General features: G+C 36.9%; 1 protein-coding gene across 1 annotated transcript in view; it reads right to left on the reverse strand.

Annotated features, from left to right (window-relative positions):
- The window catches only part of SHC3 (SHC adaptor protein 3), a 63,205-nt gene that overhangs the window by 23,092 nt on the left and 15,843 nt on the right, over positions 1–24,270 (reverse strand). The window contains exons 2-5 of the mRNA XM_065740572.1: positions 19,443–19,513; positions 7,062–7,125; positions 4,929–5,048; positions 1,552–1,605 (exon numbers count right to left, since the gene is read on the reverse strand). Of these exons, the coding sequence (XP_065596644.1) occupies positions 1,552–1,605; positions 4,929–5,048; positions 7,062–7,125; positions 19,443–19,513 (309 nt within the window). The remainder of the gene's footprint in view (positions 1–1,551; positions 1,606–4,928; positions 5,049–7,061; positions 7,126–19,442; positions 19,514–24,270) is intronic.

Here is a 24,270-nt window from a genome sequence, read left to right on the forward strand (position 1 = left end):
CCCCCCGCTTCTCCATCTTGTCTTTCCTAAAAAGCACATAGCCATCCATGACAGCATTCCAGTCATGCGAGCTGTCCCACCATGTCGCTGTGATTGCTATGAGATTGCGGCCGTGTGACTGCACACAGACATCTAACTCTTGCTGTTTATTTCCCATGCTGCACACATTAGTATGAAGACACTTTAGGAAGCAGCATGTGCAGGTATACCTAAAGGGATGCAAGAAGATTTCAGGCAGGGAATCTGCTATTGTTTCTCCTCTGGGAAGTCCTTACAAGTTCCTACAGGATGATCCAGAGTTGTTTCCCTGCAATCCCCTACAACAACATCCCCAAGCCCTTCTCTGTCCTGCTGACCTCCACCCTCTTCCCCCATCAGATCTAGTTGACATCTCTGAACTACTTGCTCCATGGTAGCGAGCAACATTTTCTCCCCTTTCCCCTTCATATTTAGCTTAAAGCTCTCCCAACAAGCCCTGCCAGCTCCTGGCGTAGGATCCTCTTTCCCCTCAGACACAGGCAAGACCCACCCACAGCCATCAGGCCAGGCAGTGAGAAAACTGCCCCGTGATCAAAGAACTCAAAGTTCTTGTGGCAGCATCAGCCTTTCAGCCATTTATTCAAAGCCTGAGTATTCCTAGACTGCTGCATATCCCTCACCACCCCAGAGGGGAGAGAAGAAAATATAATTCGCGCTCCCACTCCCTCAACCAACCTTCCTAAACTCCTGAAATCACTTTTGATAGTTGGCAGACTTCCCTGAGAACTCATCTTACCTGCACTCTATGACAGATAAATTGTGTACAATAATATGACAGGAAAAGGCAGACTCATACAATTAGTCCAGGCTTAAAAGCTCTGAAATCTCTAAGGTTATGAAGGAAGCACTGTCCTTGTTTTACAATTCTTTCACTTCTTGGAGGTGAGAAATACTTCTAGAGCACATTTAATATGCCTTTGGTGGGCCACTCATAAAAACAGGATAAAGAACAACCAGGGTTTGCCTTCTGATCTAGATGAATCAAATGCGTAGGTGAAACTGAAAGCTTTACAAAATTATAAAGATCCAGCCTTTTCTGAAAGCCAGCCTTCAAACTGTGTGCATGTAATGAGTATACCTGTAGGCAGTACTTAACACACTCTTTTCATTGTAAACTTCAAGACAAGAAGAAAAAAAGCCTATACATATACCTGCAACGTAGCTGTATAGTACTGCAAAGAAGGCAAAAACATTCAGGATGAAAATTCACACAATACGCATATGACTATCCTATATTACTCTGAAAATTGAGCTCCACTTATCAGTTTTTATATGAATGCTTGCAGCCCTTTAATACTTTTCATTTCAGTTATTCAAAGAGCAGAATTTATGACTGCTTGACAGTCGTTTCTCTTAAAAAGAGTTTGATGGCAACAATCAATCAGAATTTATGAAACAAGAAGTGGGAGCTATTGTGGCTATATTTTTCTTTCAGAAAGCCATACAATGAATTTTGTCACAGAGTTCTCAAAGCAGTATTTGTGTAGGAGAAAGCTTTAAGTAAATGCTTACCGGATCACCTCCAGATGCAAAGGAGATAGACTGCATGTGGTGATTTGCTATGATCTGTATCAAAAGATCACAAGAATTAAGTGCAAGTCAGTAGGATTTTTTTGCAGTTTATCTTTTTTTGGGGGGTTTATCTTTTTTGGGGGGTGAAAATCTGAAACCAAGATAGGCTGTGTTACATCTTCACAGAGTACATGTGTAACATGAGAATGTAAACAAACTCGAGGATGAATGAATCCATTCTGACCTTTGTAATCCAGCAGGATGCAGCAAAATTGTTAAATGTTCTTAGAACTTCAGCAAATCATATAGATTTGCCATACAGTGTCCGTATGAGAGTTTTTAACCTGCTGAAGTTCACTTTCTTTATCACAGTTAGTGATGAATGGAGCAAAGGGTCCTGTTCATCAAAATACTTTCCTGCTGATGCCGTGCCAGTAAAATCAGTGACATCATGCCAACCTGCACACCAGCTGAAGTTCCTATCATTCCTTCCCATAGCTCTGTGTTATTCTATGCTGCAAACATAAACATTTGCAATATGCAAATGGGATTTTCCATCTAGCTACAATCTAGCTTTATGGTCAAAATTTCAGGGATACTCCAGGGCTTTGAAATGACTAAATTAAATTTGCTCATATACAATTTGAAATAATAAGATATTTATCTCTGAAGAGGTGGATTGTAGCGAACCTCTAATACAAGGATAACAGCTCTGCTGCATTGCTATCTCAAGATTTAACTTATGAAATCTTTTAATAATGAAATCATGTAAGAACCAAGAAAGACAAGATCATTTGAGAAAAAATTTCTCTTGATCATGTTATTCATTGAATCCCACCAACATATTCATCTGTTTTAGGACAGGCCCCTTACTCAGTGCCTCAGACATTTGGATACCTTGCTTAGAGAAGAAACCAGAAACTTAAAAAAATTGTGGTTTTTTTTAATTATTTGGGGGAGGGGTGGTGATGGAAAAAGAATGACTCAATAAAAAATGTTCTGTGATGTCTTTCCTCATTCCAAATTTTAGAGATCTTAACTAGCAATCATCCTTCCTTAGAAAGAAAACATCACCAAGTCAGATAGAAATAACACAGATAACTTGATATGCTTATTTCATATAAAAAGCATTTCCTTTTTAATACTCCTCTTTTTCCACAGCAGCCTCAAAATACGTCCTTAATTTTTAAGTTTTCAGTGCAGAAACACCACTCTGTACTCAGCAGTGAGGATTTCCTTTTTTTTTTTTGCCATAAAAAGGGAGAGAACTTAACAATGAAAATGAATTAATGGATATTTTCTGCACTTTTAGTGTTGTGCAAACCACCTATTTTCTGAAAATTTTGTATTTTCTGAAAAATTTTGACCTTTCTTGTACATAGGGTTAGCTCAGATGACATAGGTTTCCAAAAAGTTGCTAACCTTTGAAAGATCACTTCATTGGAATAGCTGTTTTCCCCTGGAGATAGTATCTCATTTATGTTATTACTGCCAATAATGATTACAGGTTAGATAGATATACCCTGATCAACGTGAAATTTAATAAGTTACCTAGGAAATCTGAAAAGAAACATTCAGATTGCCTCAAAAATATTTTTTTTTTCAAATTTTAAGGAAATGTGAAAGTGTTTGAAACAGTCAGTCCTGGTCAGACTTCTTCATTTTTTTTATTTTTTTTTTCAAATTCCATAACTAAATATGTTAATTTAGTTTGAGTCAGGGCTATTCTTTTCCGCAGTAAAAAAAATATAGATAGGAGTGTCCAATTGTCAATATCTTTCCCTAACTAAATGAAGCAATTTGCTTGCTCTGGCGCATAGTTTGGAAAGACCTCAGGCTACCCAAATCTACACTTTAAATAAAGAAAAGAAAACAAAAGAAAACAAAAAGGTTGCCTATGGCCTCTACTTAGCATTCTTGTGCAGGGACACAAGCCACTGCTTGCCTGCCACCCAAGGACTTGCAACACCCTTGTTCATTCAATTTCAGCTCCTCTGGTAAAAAGGCTATTACAGATGTCCACAGCCTTATTCCCGGGTGAGGCTTCCAAGGGCAGAGCTGCTGTGCTGTGCCATGCTTATTTTCAAATCAAATGCTTGCCACAAACAAGAGACAACAGCCAAATGGGATCTCTGAGAAACCAGATGTTTCCCAGGCTGGGAGCATCCAGAACTGGAATGATGTGGGAGAAACATAAGCAGTTTTGTCAACTCCTAGATTTTTTTTGGTTTTTATTTTATTTTTCAGCTTACAGGTTCATCACTTCATTACTGATACAGAAAAATCAAAGTATTTTGGGGAGGATCCTTTTCAGGGATAAAACATTTAATCGCATTTCTACTCTGACGTCAGCTGGTAACAAAGCCACTTTCAGGGTCTGGCACTTTTAAAACAGATGTAATAAACATCAAGTTTCTATGCTTCTGACTGTGAACAATTGTCCTCATGAAAAACATTGCTTTGTCTATTGCATAATAAGGCTCCAAAATACTGCAAGCAGCCATAACACGGCTCTCACTGTCTCAGTGCTCACTGTAGAGGATTACAATATCTTCTAAATGGAGGATAAGAATGAAGACAAATCACTGAAAACATAATAATAAGCAGCAAGCTTTTTAGCACACAATGTGTGTATTCCTTTTTCTTCTATAATCCTGAGACTCCCGAGGACAGCAAAAACATTTTTTGTTCCTCTGGCTGTATCTAGGCAGAAAGTTGTATGCCTTAACGCAGTGTGTGGCTCCCAGCAAATAGCATAGCAGTGACTACGCAAGTCTGTCTGCTTTCTCTTTATATCTACTCTGAACGAGGTTTTTTCATACACCATTCATAGTCCACTGCAGCGATTCCCCAATGTCTGTAGGGTACCTTCAGCACAGAGAAGAAGAAATGGGCTGCTTGAAAAAGGCTCCCTTATCTTTTGAAAAGACTGGCATTTTACTGCACTGCAAAATCCCAGCAGCTACATTTTTAGCAGCACTTTCAGAGCAGATTGCCCTTTACGGATCTAACTGGGAAAAAGAAAACAAAATTGGGGATACACATTCCATCTTTAATCACCTGCTCTAGGTGCATCCCTGTGAACACTTTGAATGCTCATAATTGTACCTAAAAAGAACTCCTATGGCCAGCAAATGCAATTTTATAGTACAGGTCCCTTAAGAGCAAAACCTAAAGCATAGAAAGGAAAAAATCAAAGCTGTGTTGAATGCTCCAGCAAAATATGACTCCTATTATGATTTATATTTTATTTTCATTCATTTTATTAACAGTGTTGAGGAATAACACCTTGAGCCAGTATTTTGATGGACTACAAATAACTGCACACTAGGCTGTTTGCCAGAAGTCTCACAAATTAATATGGTACTTACACTCACCTGTTTTGTATCGGGAGTCATAAGGTTTAAGCTTGTGGTGGAAATATTCAGTATTATGCTCATTCCTGCAAACTGGAGATTGCTCTTACCCAGGATGCTGGACAGAACTTTGCTTGGTTGCTGTGGGGGGAAAATACATATTTTTGTCTTGTTTACTTCAGTGACCTTTCTTGTACATAGGGTTAGCTCAGATGACATAGGTTTCCAAAAAGTTGCTAACCTTTGAAAGATCACTTCATTGGAATAGCTGTTTTCCCCTGGAGATAGTATCTCATTTATGTTATTACTGCCAATAATGATTACAGGTTAGATAGATATACCCTGATCAACGTGAAATTTAATAAGTTACCTAGGAGCAGTTACATAGTTCACAAACTTCCCACCTCTGGTAACTCATGCAGCTGCCTTGTCCAGGTAAAAACAGCCTGAAAAAGCAGGCTGCCCAGAAACAGCAGACCAAGTCATACATTCCTGTAGATATACAGCTGCACATGCATGTTGGTAGTCAGGTTCTGAAAGCAGAGCTGTGACTGAAGGCAGTGCTCCTCTGACACTGTATTTGTGATAAGGTGCCTGCGAGGTTAGTGAGCTTTTCCTCTACCAGACTGGCCAAATTGTCAACTTCTTTCTTTCTGTTTGATGATTAAAAACACACTGACTGCAACAACATTTGAGATTCAGTGGTTTTAATTCACCACGTTACAAAGTGAGTGTTTTCACTAGGAGCTTTTAAAACAAGTTCTTTTAACTATTCTTATTACTCTTCTTTTTTAAACCCTTCCTAGCTAATGCCTGTGGATCCCAACTAAACAGTGCCACTGATCTCAAGAAGCCTCCTTAATCAAATAGGTAACCAGGCAAAACATGAAAGTTACACTCTGACAACAGATAACTTGCCATTAACATTTTGTTGATGTTCTGTTGCTGGGCAAAGTTTTCTTCTCAATCAGTAGATTTATTTTAAGATCAGTAATTCTTTTCCACAGCTGATAAGCGGCACTACTTCTAAACACAGTAATACAGCAAGGTATCTCACTAGGCACCTAAGACTCTTATATTTGATATGACAGTGCATTTTCAAAAAAGGCATTTTCCTCTGCCTTCAGGTTTCAAAACAAAGGCCAGAAAACTTAAAAATGCCTGTGAGATTAATTTGTTGTAGAAGAGAAGAAAATCACAACTTCAATTCTGAGACAATTTTCAATTATGCTGTCAAAGATGTGATTCCATTGCCTTATTTGGGGAATATTCCCCATTGCAGAAGCAACGTGTCAGTCTCCCTGTTCTGTGGGTACTCTGCACTGATGGACAGGCAGTGGCAAGCAGGCAGACCTCACCTTCACCTGCCTGTCCTTCTGCATCCAGAAACACACGTAAGTGCTGCAGTTAATTTCATTCTGCACTCTCTACCTGAGGCTTAGTGTTAAATCCCAACTTTGCTCATGGACATGTGGAAGAGCATGCAGTGATGCAAGGGCCAAGCTGAGGTTTCCTCCATTCACTGTTCACAGATCCTTATTTCTACTACACAAATAAGAATGCAAGTATAGTAATCAGTGTGCTAGGTCAATGCTGCTCAGATCTGTCTTCAGGGCTGGCCACTGAACAACTGGCCATAGTTGTCTAAGGGAAGAGCACGTGAAACAGGAAATTGCTGGGCACATTCTCTCAATTTCCAGGACCTGCAGTTTCCAAACTCTTTAAATGGCACCAATAGAACTACACTCCAGAAACAAATCTAGTCACTTGCAAAATAAGGTATACTTCTGCATTCTGCAGTAGTTTTGAGTATGGACTTGAACAATTTATTCCTGTATTGCATGCGAAGGCATCCCATTTTGTTTTGTTTTAGCCTTTCAACTGCAAATCTACAAAAGAAGACACACACACAGAAAATGGTGTTTCTAAAGTAGGAACAAGCTGCAGTCTGTTTCTAAGATGTACTTGTACTTCAAGGTTCCTGATAAAGAAGATTCTCGCAAAAGGAGAGGCAGCACGCAGTGGGTGAAAACAGCAAATACTTTAAATAGTTAATGGTCTGCAATTTCAAAGCTGCTGTAAGACTGGTGTGCCTGGCCTCCTCAGTGTTGATCTAGGAAAAAAGTCAACTTCACTACAAGAATAGAAAAATACCTTTCGTTTCTTGAAGGCTCCTTTGGCACCAGGCACAGCTTCACAAACACGACTGATTGCTTCCCTGAAGAGACAGAAAAAAGGTTTATGGCAAATAAATGTGGGTTTCTTCATTGTGCTTCTGAAATGCACTGGAAGAGAAAAGACAGTATTTCTGCTCACATAAGAGGATACTGCATCAGTGAGCTCTCCCCACCAATAACAGAGCCACTATTCAGATGTAGACTGCTTCAGAGTAAAACAAAAGGTAGCAAACAGCCAGTATTAATGAAAGGAAGAATACTTTGAAACTGCAAAGGATAAAAAAGTGCTTTCTCACACTTCTAAAAGACCTTTAGTACCTTTAAGTTAGAACATATATTTTAATACTTTCTTCCATTTCTCATTCCTGTATCTTATTAAGACTGATTAATATCTGAGGAATCAGATCACACAATACATGCATTTAATTAACATTGCTTTACATCTCTATTTGAAAACTTTCCTGCAAGGTAAGGGTTAGTAACAATCATTTATCTCAGCACATACTTTTCCAGACACAGGAAAACTACCTTTTTGGCTTTAGATAATATCAGAAACTTGTAATATTCTTAGTGATCTGTGTTATGTATAAAGTATGTTTTAACACAAAATTTTAATTGACAATATGCTCAATATGAGCTGAATAATTTATTTGTGGCCCTATTTTTCTACTGTAATCAGAATTAGTGCCCTGAACATTTTTCCTCGATTTTCTAAAGTTGCTTCATTCTTCCCACTGTATCCAGGTCGAGTGAAAGAAAATCATGTCAAAAATGAATTTGAATGAGGAGAGTAACCAGGTACTAGATTTTATTTTATTTTTTCAAATTGTATCACAACAACAAATCTTTTAGATACTTTCATTATATAACAACTCATTACAGAAATGGGCAGTCATCAGCTTGGTGTTTGAAATGTGCCACTATACATATCTAGACATTCCCATGACAATTATCAACAGTGCTAATTGTACTGTTAATAAACCTATCCCATTCACACTGCAATATAGAATTGTTGCATGTGGTCCAGTAAAGTTGGCTGCAAACCTCGTTTATCTAAATATTAATTGGGAATAATGGCTTATTATTTTTAGACCTAAAATCATGCAAATAGTATGATTTTTATGAAAACAAAACAAAACAAAACAAAACCACCCGGAATAGAAAACAATAAACTGTGAAATAAATAAATACATAAAAAACAGTAAAAAAAAAGCATAGAAATACAATCTTGTTGAGAATATATATTATTTTAATTTTGTGCCATGTGCAGGATGTCATTTCAACAACTCATTAAGTCAATGCATAGGATCAACAAGTGAGTCTGGAGTGAAATATCATACATGTTTCAGCATTCAATATGCAATAGCTCAGCAAATGTCACAGATTTATCCATATGTACTCAGTAATTACTGCGTAGCTGTGCTCAGCCTGTGTTACTTATGCAGGCCAAAAGTTCCAGTCATCTGAAAGAATTGCATACTTTTTTGGCAGAAGAGTAAGGGAATAATAGGCCTTGCGGAAGGTTTAAAATCTTGCCATTCTGAATAGCAAGATTTATAGAAATGGATAATCAAAAAGTTTTCAGGTCTTTTCTTCGGGTCTAGAGGAGAGCTTGTTTATTCGAACACTTGACTTTTTCCTTTTTTTTTTTCTTCCTAGCTACATCTGCTCATCTAATGAAATTGCCTCTCACTAAAAACTCTGCCTTGTATATGTGCTCATACCATCAACAGCACACCATATCAAAGTACAGTGCTTGTTCCCATGTTCAACACAGCACTTCTTTGAATCCAAACAAACCTTTCATTAAAGTGGTTACTAACTTTTGTTACATAGAAAGTATAAAACAGTTTCTCTAAATAAGCAGCCCTGATATGTCTTAGAAATAGAGTACAGCAGACATCACAAACACTTATTGCCATGAGATGTTTAGACATAGGTTACCTCTGAAAATGTAATCAGAGAAAATAAGTTTTCTTCTCCACCAGAAAAAAGTATTATTATGCAAAACCAGCAGACATTATTTTATATGGAAGCCTCTATCTTCTTGCTGAACTCAACATTGTGGATTTCCATCTCCTTGCACAGAACTGAACCCTTTGAAGGCAATTTGGTAGGAAGTCCGAGACTATCATACCCACACCTCATCCTTCCCCCACTGCAAATTGTTGTCACAGATGCACTGCCAGAACTTCATCCTCTTTATCCCCATCCCATGAGCTCTGTTGTTACCAGTGGTACAATGGACACATTAAGATCCCTCACAGGTTGTGCCTATTACAAAAAAGGCTTTGCCTTAAAAAGGCATTTTAGATATGAACTGTGCTTGATGGATAAATTTGTCCATAATTCCTTTCTCTTCCTATTGCCTCATCTTCTATCTCTTGCAGAATTGTGAAGTGAGCAGGAAGGGAATTTTCTGGTAATTTTCTGTCCTGACCAAAACTGTTTACAAGTATGTTGTTTTTCTGGTGCAGGCTCAGAATTCGTAATATTTCTGGTACTGCCTTTTGTGCCTGCCATCTCCAAGTTACCAGCCACAAAACACGTAATGCAATAGACTGATCTGACTCAAGGACCTTGTTGATCAAAACCATGGCTTGAGTCTGCAACAGAAAATGAACCAGCTCAAGAGGAGTGGGGGTCAGCAGGGCAGCCTGTGCTTTCTTTCTGGCTGGGAGAGCACAGTACAGCTGAAAAGCCAGGGTACACATTCTCCTTCTCAATTTTTATGTAACAGTTCTTCCTTTCAGAAGAATACCTCAGTTTTACTGAACTCAATGTTCCCAAATGCATGAATGCTGGAAGTGAAAGGAAGACCTGGGAAAGGTGACAGTACATTGAGATGCAAATTAGATAAGTAGACCATTTGAATTGAAATTTGACAATTTGTTTAAAGTCCATTTTTTATCTCATAGTGAATACTAAATGTACTCAAACAATTGCAGGGTTTAAGTTATTGCTTTTGGTGAAAATGCAGGGAACTTCAGAAAAGATACCGTTAAAAAAAATGGCCTAGGCAAGATCAGTGCAGTCTGGCAGCAATCCTTTATATGCCTGTTAACAAAAGAAAGGTTCAGTACTTTTCTTCCACGCTGTTGAGCACTCTTATAGAATGAGGTGATGAAAACAAGAAGAAAATGGGCAGGTGACTATCTGCCACCACATAAATAACACACTTTTTTTTTCCTGGGGGAAGGTTCCTGGATCTTGTTCAGAATATCCTAAATCATTTTTTGGGGACTTTACACAGGTAGTCATTTGAAGACATATTAAAGGCCTTCTTTTAGCTTTCCTTGCCAGGCAGCACAGAGGAGACACTGCTTCTCTTTTAAGCTTATCATATTTGCACATGCCTAGCAAAAGTACCTGAGCCACAAGTCATACCCAGAAATAGCTGCTAGGTTGAGAGTGTGATTATCTAACTTGTACATGTAAATGCTTGCCTATGGAAGTTCAGAGTGTATTTGCAAGGTTAAACAGACGCATGGACTTTGCAAAAGTTGGATGTGACTTGACTTTCCTCTGGTAGGAGCTATTTGACATAGGCAAATGTTACACCTTTCTATGCCATATACCATTTTGATTGCTGGGCAGAGACTAATACTAGTGTTAAATCATCGTTATATCTTGTAAAATTAGCTGCTGTGCTGTCTGCGTGAGGAAACACATGCTAAGTTCCAAATCTGTCCAAGGGTATTTCCTATTCTGCACATGGTCATACTGTGGGGTCATTTTCTTGCCAAAAAACTTCTTGTGTATTTTGAATAGAGTTTCAGCGTGCAAATATATCTGGTGAAAAATTACCAGTATGTATTTTCTCAACCTGGCCTACTCTACCTTGAAATGAATTGACATCTTTCTCAGACAACAACAACAACAAGACATTTTACATTGCTGTTTTGTTTCATTAAAAAGGCTAATGCCCTGATATTTTTCACTGCTTTACTAATATTTTTGTCTGACAGTTATACAAAGCAACCCACTCAGGGAGCTCAAGTCTATTCTTCTATTAAACCCCACCATTTGAAAATACCCTCCTTTTCTGTGATTTAAGTGATTTTTTTTCTTTTTGGCTGAGAGGCTGGGCTTTATTATTGTTGCTGTTTAAAATGATTGAATTCAGTAGTAAGAAAACCAACAGAATTCTGGAAATGATAGCACATAAAATTGCACTGATTTTTTCAAAGAAGCATTTAGATGAGGTGCTAAGGGATTTGATTTAGTAGCTTAGTGGGTAGGGATGGTGATAGGAGGATGGTTGGACTAGATGATCTTGTAGGTCCTTTCCAACCTAATGTATCTATGAATCTATGAATCAACACATTCAGAAAAACAATAGCCACCTCAGGTATTAAGTCTAGCAACTTTGACTATTTTTTAGTCTGAAATATTTTGTATTATTAGACTAATAAACTACCAATATTCTCTCATTAATATAATCTAGACTCTTAATTCCCAGCTTTATCTTTGCCACCTCCAAAGGCTAGGGCTTCACAAGTTTAAAATTAGACATCAAAAGATGGACTTCTTTCATGCAAACATGACACATCTTGGAGAACTGTACATAAGGCTCCTGTTTACATCTGCAAAGTATTACGTTCCTGACAATCTTTTTTTTAATAATTTATAAATCATATGTACCAGTATCCGCTAAGAAAAAACAAAGCCTATGCTAAATATAAAAATAACTTGCTTCTGGAAGAAGAAAAAGAAACAGAAAACAAAGAGCATTTTCAGAAATCTGTTTAATAATTGAAATATTTACTTGTTTGTTTGCAAAACAGGCAAAATGAGTGAGTGCTGCCTGAAGTAGCATAGGGGACATGTACAGACTCTGAAGACTAGACCAAGACATTACTATTTACAGAACTTTAAATGCCAACAGATTCACAGGTGATGTAAGGCTGAAAAAGCAGCTAATGAAAACATGAGAGGAGAATACGAAACACAGAGCAGGGTTCAGACACAGGGTGCATAGATACCAGAACCCATAGCTTGTGGGGCACCCAGTGGGAATCCACAGGATACAGCTGCTACTCTGATATGTCACTGGTCACTGGTGGCTCAAAGGCAGAAAGGGCTGGTGGAGTGAGAGCAGGCTGGCTAGTGAGATGCAGTCAGCTGGTAGAGCAAGCAATAAGCAATTTGCCCTTTTCTTCCCCTCAGTATGTTTCTTGAAATTGAGTCTTTTTACCTGTCAAAAATTCATGAATAAAAAATGAAAGGAAGCTGGCCAAATTATTTTTTTTTTACAATGGATAAAATTCATATGATGGTAAGGCTGTCTTTGACAACCATTAGGGTACAGAATGTCATTAGGTACATAGCATGCAACCCATCTAGTGATAACTCAGGCAGGACAACATGGCCATTGTTTTAGTTCACCTATGTCTCCACTGAGAGACTAACTTGAATTTACTAACAGAAGCTTTTTTATGTTTTTAATGTCAACAAAACAAAACAAAACAAAACAAAAAAACATAGTATCCATCCATTTGCTTTATGACAGCATACATAATCTAACTTTAAGGGACATTTGAAGCAATTTTAACGCAATCTTTACCTTCTTCTAACACATGCATATTCCAGAAGCTTGCTCTGTTCTATTCATTACTAGCAGAGATATTCATCTGATTTGATGATATCTTCTAAGACAGTGGTTCTGAACAATGCCATGGTTTTTAGAAAGGCACAGTGAAATGTTATCCACACACTTTATCTCTTCACTCTGCATGCACACACAGTAAGCTTAGCACTTAGAAAACTGCAGCAACCATTGTCATTTTTAACACAGTTATGCCGAAGGTGTGTTACCAACAGCTGACACCAAAGAGGCTGCTGGGAATATAGTCATATATAAGCAATTGAATGTTTCTGAATTGTAAAGTCTCTGGTAATCTTGGTCCAAAACTGGGGGTACCTTTCCAAGAGACAAGCTCTCAAAATAGTTTGCAGCTTTGGGAACATAGAGGCATACAAAACCATGATTCTGAATGCATACCTACAAAAACCTTTCCTTTTGCACAACCCCCCATCTGTCAAGAATAAGATCAAAAAAGACAAAAAATAAAAAATAAAAAAAAGAAGAAGAAAGAGAGAAAGATATACTTGGAGGCTTAAACTGTTAGACAGCTCCAATTCTTTGACTTCTTTTGTGATCTCCAGGCCTTCTTCCATTCAGCCTGGTCTCTAGCTGTTTATTCTGGTAGTTGTCAGGGAGATGGACAGGATCTGAACTGGGATCACAATAACCTCCAGACTGGGTCCAGCCGCAGGTCATTTGTTATAGCATTCTCTCAAAAAACAGCCTGTAGCAGACATTTCAAAAGAAGGCATAGTAAATCTTACAAAAATAAAATGAAAAAAATTTAGTCTGAAAAATGTTTTCCATTACTGCTAATTAGCTCAACACCTAAAACAGGACTTTGGAAATAAAAAGGGAGTCTTGGAAGATATGTATTAGAATATAAATATTCTAACATCATGTTTTCATGCTATCATACAATCTTATTAAAAATAAACAAGTTGTATCTGCCAAAAAGGTCTACCTGATACAGATGAACTGTCCGGTATGACAAGACATGTCACATAAAAGGCATACGTTTCTCTGTAATCAGACATTGTGGTGGCTATTAATAGAATTTGAGAGCATGTTAAGACCACTCTGCAATAACTGTAACTGCTTCCTTGAACTTCTAACTTCAGATTCCTCTGAGAGGCTCTTTTCTTTCTCATGAAGACAAGTGGAGTGGGAGAGCTCAATTAATTACTCTCGCTCAGGCTTTGCATTGCCAAGTATTAGTTAAATGAATCCAAATTCTTCACAGTGCAGTGATGGAGCACTGGCACAGCTGCACAGAGAGGTGGTGGAGTCTCCTTCTCTGGAGAGTTCCAGACCCACCTGGACGCCTACCTGTGCAACCTGGGCTAGGGAGCTGCTTTGGCAAAGGGGTTGGACTAGATGATCTCTACAGGTCCCTTCCAACCCCTACAATTCTGTGATTCCACAAAATACCAGTTAGCATTTTCCCCACAAGTAACACATCAGAATGGAAGATCTCAATATTATGCATACAGAACTCTTTTATTTTAGCCTGCTTCTGTGCTACTAACAGCTAAATAAGCAAATGTACATTATTCCCTGAGAGTATCAGCCACTTCAGCCATCATTGCCCCACTTAATGGCCTGTTGTCTGAGTTATAAAAGTGCCTCCAACCACCTACAGGAGTACGGCTTCCTGGTACAGCAGCAGTGGCCAGCAACATTCCTTCCCAGCACTTTGGCCCCCAAGGTTGGCGTGACCACAAAACTTGGACCAGTGTTGTTCCCAGCCCTGCCCTGGAGAAGCTACATGCCCAGAGTGCTGTGCTCTGTGTTTCCCTGCGCACCTCACCTGTCCCTCACTACTGCCTCACACCCAGATCCCACACAGCAGAAAGCAGGGACAAATGACACACACCTTCTACACCAGAGGGCTTGTTTTGAGAAATATGACCACAGAACTCCCTGCAGATGATAGGTGGTACCTATCCATCCTCTGAAAACACAGAGGAAGCATATTCCTTTCCAGTGTCTTCTATTGTTTTTCACTGACGCTTGTTGATAGCGAATTTCTGCAAAGAACACAAATATGTTTTAAAGGAAACACTTTATGAACCAAATTTTATTCACATAGTTTAGCATTGAACTCAAAAACTGCTTAGAAATATGGATTTGCATTATCTCCCCTTCAAGCAGTTGGGATACTGTCATCAGCATGTTTGATTTTCACTCTTAATGAACATGGGTTCAGGCTCCACATTTGTAGAGGAATCTCTTTCAAATTGTTCAGCATGGCATAACTGAGGAGGGAATAGTTATTTGGATTTGGGTTCAGTGCTGGTATGAAGTATTTCACTCCCCTGATCTACTTGTTATTAATACAGCATGTGATTTATTTATTATGCAGTATGTTTTACTCTGCAAGGGGAGGCACGATTTTCTGAAGCTGCATGCAGTAAACTGGTGGCATTTGATTAGATATCAGCAAACATGCAGCCTTGTAGCCCAGATACTGCTGTATAAAAAATAGCGCATGCAACATTATTTTAATTCAATCCAGTGTGTAACTACATTCATGCATACAGTAAGCGGTGAAGACTCATTCCACTGTAACAGATTTAACAACAAGCATACAAATATTAGAGGAGCTGCAAACTCCTTACCTGACTGTTTTATAAAAAGCCTGAGGGAACAAACTGTCGGGTCACAAAAGCTCAAAGGCACAGACCATCTTTCTCTGTTGCTGGTGATAGGTTTCAGACAAACTTGGGACCTCTTGACACCTGCAGTTAGCTGAGCATTCTCATCTGAAAGTCCTCTTTTTCCTTCTCTATGTTGAAAATTAAATGCTTCCGTTCATCTTGCTGCTTAAGAAAGTCATCTTGACCTCGCAAGTGTTACAAGAATTGTCACCTGATTATTAATGATGCACCATGCAGATTCAGATGGCTTTTATTTTTCGTTATGTTAAACTGCTGACTCTTGGCTTGCACTTCCATTTATTTGCTCAAAAATACAGAGCACTATATTCATTATAGAAAAGAATAAATGCAGTACAACTTGTTAGTACACTACTCAAGATTTCCCATAATTAAAGAATCTTGAAACTTCAAATGTGCAACGATAAAGGAAATATTCTCTAATAAATTGTACAAAGCTGTTCATTTTTCACAAAATTCAAAGTTAGGATAAAAATACCTTTTGTCAGACACCAACAAGATCGTAAAAAATCTGATGAAGAATATGACAAATGAAACTGTTTGCTCATTGCTTTTGTGCAAAAGTAAGTGTATAGCTTAGTTTAACATATTCATTTACAAAAAAAAAGTGAAAATGTGAAAAAAAACAAAGAAGTTGTAAGTAAGATACAGTGGCATTAAATGGTATGGATTGGTAATAACTGTAATTCACCCCATGCCTGTGACAGGAAAGGAAACAGCCTGCACCAGATTGTTGATACCTTGGCTTCAATCCTGTTCCTGGTGTTGAAATCACAATTTTTAATTTGTAAAAATAGTCCATGTATTTATATTGACATGTATTCTCTCCTAAAGTGCTAACTATATAAGATGGAATTTTCAAAGCCATAAATACACCTGGCCAATCTTTTTTCATTTCCTTCCTATGTAAGATGGGTGTCTAATCAACTCATCAAGTGGAAATGGTAGCCAGGTTAGATAACTGCTAAATGTTCACCAGTGATGCAAGTCCCATGTAACAAACACTAATTCCCCTCATCACAGAGTTATCTGGGAGTGAAACTAATGGTTCTCCAAAATAATGCCCAGTGTTTGCAGAAGGTCCATAGACTTCATAACTCAACCACACCATGGCTGGGTCACAGTTGTTTTGTTGTTTTTTTTTCTGAATTGAAGCTGCTCATCTTTCCTAGAGGATTTATTCCTGCTCTGAGCCAGCAGAAAAGTAACGATGCAGAAAATATGATGTACAAAATAACCAAGAGACAGGAAAAAAAAAAAGAAAAAAAAGGTAAATGTAGGATTCTTTAAGCTTGATGTTCCATGTTGGAGCTCTGCAATATGGAGGAAAAGCAGAGAGAAGGCAGGCAGGTGAGAGTAGATGTTTCACCTGAAAGTTAATGTTTTTTATGTGTCAAACACAGTGCACTCCAGTTAGGCAAAGGTATATCCAGGTGTCCACACAGACCAGATAATTTGGGTTAACTTTTTAAAATTACTTTTATCCTACTTGGCAGTTACTGAATTATAACAGAAATAATACTGGCCCAGCATGGGTTTTGACTGGTTTTCCCAAGCCTAGGAAAAAAAACACAACAATATCATATTGAACAGTTGTGGTACAAGCTTATATCCGCAAAGTAGGTTTGAATTATAAAATAATGGATCAGAAAAGGATTAGAGCACAAAGGAAATCTCTTTCTCTAGATACCAAAAAAAGCACAGAAAATTTCACATTGCCCCTCACACAGTTGGCCTTGTAATGCAGCTGCAGGGAGCTGAGAACAGATAAAGCCCCAGCAATGCCCTGCCACAAACAGCTGGGTCACAAGTGCAGACCTTGGCTGGCAGCAGGCCACAAGGAAAGGCTTACAGCTTAGATAAGAAGCAAGGGAATCATTTGGAGCAGTTAACGCAGGCACAGGTAAACTGAAACAATTATCACTCTCAAATAGATGTAGCTTTCAGGAAGTTCTGTTTTATTTGTAATTAAAGGATTGAAAAGAGTTACAAATGTCTCTTTGAGATGGAACTGGCCTTTGTAACATCCAAACATCAGCCATAACAATTCAAAATGTACCTTAAAGCCAGTGTTATGCTTCTTAGTGCACATGAGCAAGCTAGGTGACAAATGTATTAATAACTCCTCAATAACAATTAGTACTAACTAATTAAAAAATAGGCTTGTAGATTAAATACTACATGATGAATCCTGATCAAATTGCTTCCTGCAGGTACTTAAGATATGACATGAGGATTTCTGGAGCCAGAGAAATTAATAAAATGCAGATTAAGGTGCTAGATAATGATTCCCATTTCAACTGAAGATTCCAACTTTAAAGCAAGTTTTAGTTAGGAGTAGTGTGATCAGAATGATGAATTAGGAAGTCCTTGTTTTATGAATCAGAAAATAGCAAATGCAAAATAACAAGCAAACCATGGAAACAGAGCTTCCTGCTTGAAAAAATATCCTATGCTCTAGACGTGGTCAAGGGAAGGTAAGTCAAGGATGTGTGCAGCATGTAGTCAAATAGAGTATAACAGAATAAAAAAAAAAGTGATATGAAGTGTATTTCACAGCTGAAGCTAGAAAGCATATTTGAATTGAATATGTTGCAAGAGGATACTTTGTTGGTGCAAATGACACTGCTTTAGATCAACAGTACAATTATGCTTATGCATAAATATATGCTTAAGTATCAAAAGCAGAGTTGTGTGTATAAGCAGATAATAAGAAAACTGAAATGCTATTTTAGTGGTGGCATAAAGTGTGAAGAGACAGCAGGAAAAAAAAAAGGCTGAACTCCATTCATCTTCAGTTATGTAATATAGAAAAAAAACCCTATCACAATAAGTCGTCTAAATTCAAAGTGATCATCACAGTTGTAACATCCGCATTGGAACTGTAATTCTCCCTGGATATGAGATCATTTTAGAAGTTCACTGTTGAAAATAATGCAAAAAACATACACTACAAGTTTAAAACAACACAGTAAGAAAATTCTCTGATACCAGCATTCTCTAGCTTGTTTGATATCCAGAGTTCTACCATTAATCTCTCCTTGTGCTTTTATGCTCCTCATCAAATCTGCATCTTGACAAGTAAATTAAAGATATTTTTTGGGACACACAGTGTCCTATTCAAAGATGATATATGCAAGGGTAACTCAAAGTCAGTGTGTAAAGACCATAAGAATGGCATCCAAGCCTAAAGTAAGTCATTTTACTCATGTAATAACATAAATACTTAGCTGTCTATAATATGACCACGTTTTATGATGGACTATCAGCAGCTGTGACTGTGACCATTTAAAATGTGGTTTCCAGTTGCTAGAAGATGGTAGCAGCACAGTTCTCTGCATCAGTGAGTTCAGTTTTTCAAGTGAAAACGTCTTCAAAACACTTCAAAATATAGCTTAGAAATGAAGTGATTCATGGTCACTTCTTAAGGCACCATACTACTTTTAAAACAATGCAGGGATAAGTTTAAAAGAAGAATTGTAACAAGAGACTAATACAAGCTTGCTGTTTGTTACGTATCGTCTGGTAAAGAACATGTCCTTTCATTTCTTTTTGATATCACTGTGGTGATGTATTCTCATTTATCCTCCTTGTACAGCTGGTTTGTAATCTGACACCTTTTCATGAAAAAAAAGAGTACTAATAAAAACCTAAGAAACATGATCCTTCAAATCAGCTCCCTAGGCTAATTTTGAAAAATGCCTTGTAGATCTGTATACGAATACTGTAGACACAGTTCTTCTTGCTAGCTTAAAAGTCATGAAAGTGCTAGCTAGCTAAGCTAAGTGCCTTTTTGGATGGCATAATTTAGAAAACAGACTAAAATATTCTAAAGTATTTCCTGAGACATATAATAAAATAATAATTAAAAAAAAAAAAGAAAGAAGAAGAAAAAGAGAAGAAATATATTTCTTCATTGGAGCTATATCAATATTATGTGTGATGTTTGCTTTTGTAAAGGCAAAATAAAAAGCAGACCTAAGATATCCAGAAAATATTTACTATATGCCTAGTCTTGCTATTTTCATATCCCTTCCTTTTTGTGGACACAATTCACAGTTTACTTTAAAAATATACTCGTATAAAATCTTACCTTGTGATCTGTGTTCTAGTATTGAAGTCAAGAGATCTCATTGAGCGTAAGACTTCTATACACCCCAAGTACTGTAAGAAAAAAAGAAACAGTTGAAAAACATATAATCACTCTAGAGTTCTAAGAGAAAATGCTCACTGAAAGGCACTGCACAATATGTATTTTTACATCCCATGAATCCTATGTGCCAGGTAGATTTTTATGATCATGTTCTTGTATAACAGATTTGTTCCATAAACAGACTATTTCTCTCATGTCTCAAGTTTTATTCAACAACTCTCTTTAAGTTTGATCTAATGCCTGTAATATATCTTGTTCGTAATGTGCTTATTTTTAGTTTTGCATTTTTCATGTTTTATTTTACATACAAAACTATTCAAATTAAAAATAATATTAATGAAAAAAAGAAGTGCAGAAAAACGAATTCAACTACCATTAGCTAGTGGGAAAAAAAAATGAAAATTTTTGTGTTAGGGAAGCTGAAAACAGCAATTTGAAGATTCCTTAATGATCACCTCAGGGAAAGGTGGGATTTAGTATTTCCATTAGTATTTTCACTAATGACAACAGTATCAATATACAGGAAAATCTTAAGAAAATATGCTTATAATGAGTGCAGGGAGATGGCTTTAACAGTATTATTCTAGCGAGGAGGGATACAAAGACTGGTTAATATTTAGGAAAATACCAGAATTATTGGATCAAATTTCTGCCCTGCATCTCTTTGAAAAACAGGGAGTAGGGCTGGAAAATTTTTTCAAATGTAACTGACTGTCATAGGTGTGAAAAAACCACAGGTGAATTCTGAACTTGCTTCCAAAAGCACACATAATTTGAACATGATACAGCCTACAGCTACAGCTGCAGATCTCATTGGGTGTTTGTAGAATGGCTTTTTACAAACCAGCTTATGACAGGCATATCCAATGGCAGAATCACTGCACATATGGTAAGCACTCAGTCGTTCACCTGACTTTTGAAAGGTAGGGGAAGCTGGGATGAGTCTTTAGATAATAAACTTGATAATACAAAACTAGTGCAAAAACCAAGTGAGGTCAGCACTTCCAGTCTGCTTAGGATTTTTTCATTCTTCCAAAAAAATTATTTTTTTATTATCAGGATCTTCAACAGTGCTTTTTCTATAGCAACATATGTTACAAATTGTTTACAAGTTGAGGGAATTACTTGTTTGTTTTCAGATGTCCTGTTATTCATCAGATATTATGAAGTTGTTACAACACTGAGTAAAACATACAACAATATCAAGTAACTCATATTCATTAAATTGCTCAAATTTGGATTATAATTATAATAAATTTGCTGCAGTTTATTGGGAGGCATATTTCAAGATCAATTTATTTTTTATTTTTAAGAATTCTTCTGCAATTTTATTTTAGGTTTTCAAAAAGTTTATAAAATCCTCATGGAAAATATCTTCGGAAATCCCAGCACACTGAGCTTTCAAATTCCTGGTCATGCTTTCAGGCTTTTTAGATTATTACCAATCCTGAAACAGTGAAAGAAAACGTAACTTTCTTATCCTGTTGCAAGTAGCTTCTTTTTTTAAGCACATTTCTCCCTGAGCACTTAAAACATCCAGAATAAAAATATTGTCATGTTCTGATGAGAGAAGTTAAGCTATTAATTCTGTTTTTAAGTATCTCAGAGTGTAATTTGATTTTCTTGGAGATGAAGTTCATTAAACATCAGTTGAGATAATCAGCTGAACTCAGTTAAGATTTTTCAATATACAGCAAAGAAAGATGCCTTTCTATACTCTTTGAATCATTTTGGTTTAGTTCTGTGATGCTTTTAAAGATAGATTTTCCCAAATGTTTATTTCATACAGCATATTTTTCTAATTAAATATGTTGCAAATTGGTAAAACTATTTGAAGGCATTCCAGTAACTGTTTCTTACTGAAATACTTGGTTTTCATTATTTTTTCAACGCATCCACTTAGGCTACTTGATACTAAAAAACTCTTGGATTGTACTTGTTCCTTCACTTGTCACAAGTATTTTTAAAGCTCAGTAATGGCAGAATTTTGAGGACTAAGTCTAACACCTTAGAAGTAAACTCTGAAAGGTAGTTTCACAAGTACATGCAGGCGTGCAAATAATTACACAAACACATATCACATATATATTGAAATAAACACACAAGTAATTAGACAAATAACCATAAACATACTTAGAAGGCGTGCAGTTAGACTTCTTTGAGTCATACTACCTGATCCGCATTAACAAAGATAGACACAAAACCAGACTGAAGGAAAGTCAAATGGAAAAACTATCTTTCACTTGCTTTATGGATAGCATGTACACAGCTGAACACAACATAGTAAGGCTTGCAATTTTCCTGACTAATCAAGGCAAAGATGGCGATTGATTTTCTTGGATAAAAGATGTGAACACTTAATCACCACGGCATGTTCTCAAGTAACAAAATTATTATAAAAACTGACATTCATAAGGCCCAAAGGCCAACTACAGGGACATATAACTCACCTACTGCTATGCTTCAATTATTCCCAAAGACCAACACTGTTCTCTAAAAATATCCATTTGAAGTAATCCTGACAAGGATTCACAGAAAGGAGACATACAACCAAGATAGCAAGTAAATAAATTATTCATTTATTTTGACAAATATATATCCCGATTAAAAAGAAATGCTATCTTTCGCTTTAGGCATTCCATGAAACATTTTAAATATAGTTATCAAACAGTCTACTTCTAAAAAAGCTCCTTTTCAACCAGCACTTAATGTACATTCTAACCAATTGGCTACTGCGCATCACAATAGCATCCCACTAGCATCCTCCCTCTCATGCTCAATAAGCAAAAACACCAAATACAGCTCACCTTAAAGTAGGAAAATTTGGGAGTACCAAGCTCTCTCAAATAGATAATGTTCTGTCTAGTTTCTCATATTTGAATGAGAATATTCCAGCTTATATACCTTCTCTGAATGGTACTGCACCCTAAGGTTACATCTTTCAGATGTTTTAGAATCATAAACAACACTGCATTCTAACCAGTCCCTTGCAGAACTCTGATGTAAATTTGACCAGCAAGGTGTCATATACTTCTGGAATCATGTCTTCTACTGCATGAAGTTCAAGTATGTTAGCTAGTCATCATTTTTTCAGGTAAGCGTAATACATTCCAGTCTTTTAATTCATCCCACAGTCAAAGATTTTTTTTCCAAATTACCCTAAGTATCTCTGTCTTCTCTATGACTCACTAAGAAAATTCTTAACAACTAGAATTTTTTTTCAGCTCTCAAAGAAAGAAAGGGTATAGAGTTCTTTGTGATGTATCAAAAAAAAGTTCAGTGAATGAAGTTTGAGTGTGCTCACGTATGTGGAAGCAAAGAGGAAAGGCAAAAGAAGGAAGTCACCATTGGAGTTACCCTTTTTTTCCCTAGAACACAAAACTTGCACAGTGTTTCATAACGAGCTTATTCAAAGCACCAATTTACTAGAAGAAATCTTTCACTTTTTGTGTCAGAAGCTAGCAGTAGCAACAGCCATAAATTTTTAATAAAAATGTGTCAAGATGTAGGCACATGTGGCACCACGGTAGCCCAGTCCAGGAACAAGTGTTTAAATAGCAGGTGCATGGGTGGCACTGACTAGTACACGAGTGTCTGCCCAGAAGATGGGTAACATGAAGATACATCTGTTACCCACTCTTAGACAAAATAAGGAAGCCTAATCCTTGAGCCAAAATCACTGGAGTATCGTAAGTTCACCAAAGCTGCATGGTTATTCACAGTAAATTAAGTAAGGCTGTTTTTTAAATCTGTGTGCCCAGACACCTGCTATAAATCTGAGTGGCTCACAGCACTGCAGACTGCACCTGCAGCACACAGTCTCATGCAAGTTATATAAGAGATAACATGGTTATGTCAGCAAACAGACATACACTTGGCAGAGCTGGCCATTAATTAGCCAGCATAAATTTAAAGAAAAACAGAGCAATCACTCTGTGACTCTGCATAGTGTATACAGACCTAATTTTTGGAAGTAGAAAGCTCTGAAACATATTGTAAAGTACGCTGTAATAAGGTGGACAATTCATCACCCTCAGGCTCAGAATGTGCATTTACTTATAAAGTATGCAAAAGTAAAATTATGCATAAAAAAAAGTAAAAGTATGCATATATTTTTTTACTTGCCACATGTGTTCCTTGTGTATTTAGAGTAATATCTTGACATTTTCATGATACTTTCTTTTATTTTTTTTTAAATATATTCTTGCTAGGCAAACCGCTAACAAAAATAAATAAATAAATGATCAGTTAAGAGTTGACTATTTCTAATTAAACGCAGCTGATGACTCCCTATTTCAAAAGAAGAGCTTTTATGTGTAATTCAGACTATTTTGCTTCTACTGCAGCATGCATTTATTCCTGCATCAAAACTGCCAATCATCATAATTTCAGATGTTATCATTAACAACCTAATGGGCTTGGGAAAAGGACACTAAGAGTTCCAAAATGTTCTACAGGATTTACAAGTCACTTGAAAGCTTGCCTTCCTTTCTAAGCCCTACCAAGAGTGAAGTCTAGGTGCACACTAACAAGTAGGGTAAAATACAAAAACAGTGACAGACCACTTGATTTCAAGGTAATAAACTTGTCCACACTCAGCTGAGAACTCAGTTATATATATGTATTGTAAATATATTGATGCAAGAAAAGAAGAAAAACAAACAAAAACAAAAGTAATCCAAGTCCCAGATAGAGAGTTCAGATTTAACTGCTAGTATGTGTCAGAACAATTTTTTCTTTGACCAATTCATAAGGAATAATCAACTTG

The sequence above is a fragment of the Cyrtonyx montezumae genome, unplaced genomic scaffold (genome assembly GCF_038088225.1).
Source record: "Cyrtonyx montezumae isolate F1298 unplaced genomic scaffold, pur_monq_1.0 scaffold_29, whole genome shotgun sequence".
NCBI lineage: Eukaryota > Metazoa > Chordata > Aves > Galliformes > Odontophoridae > Cyrtonyx > Cyrtonyx montezumae.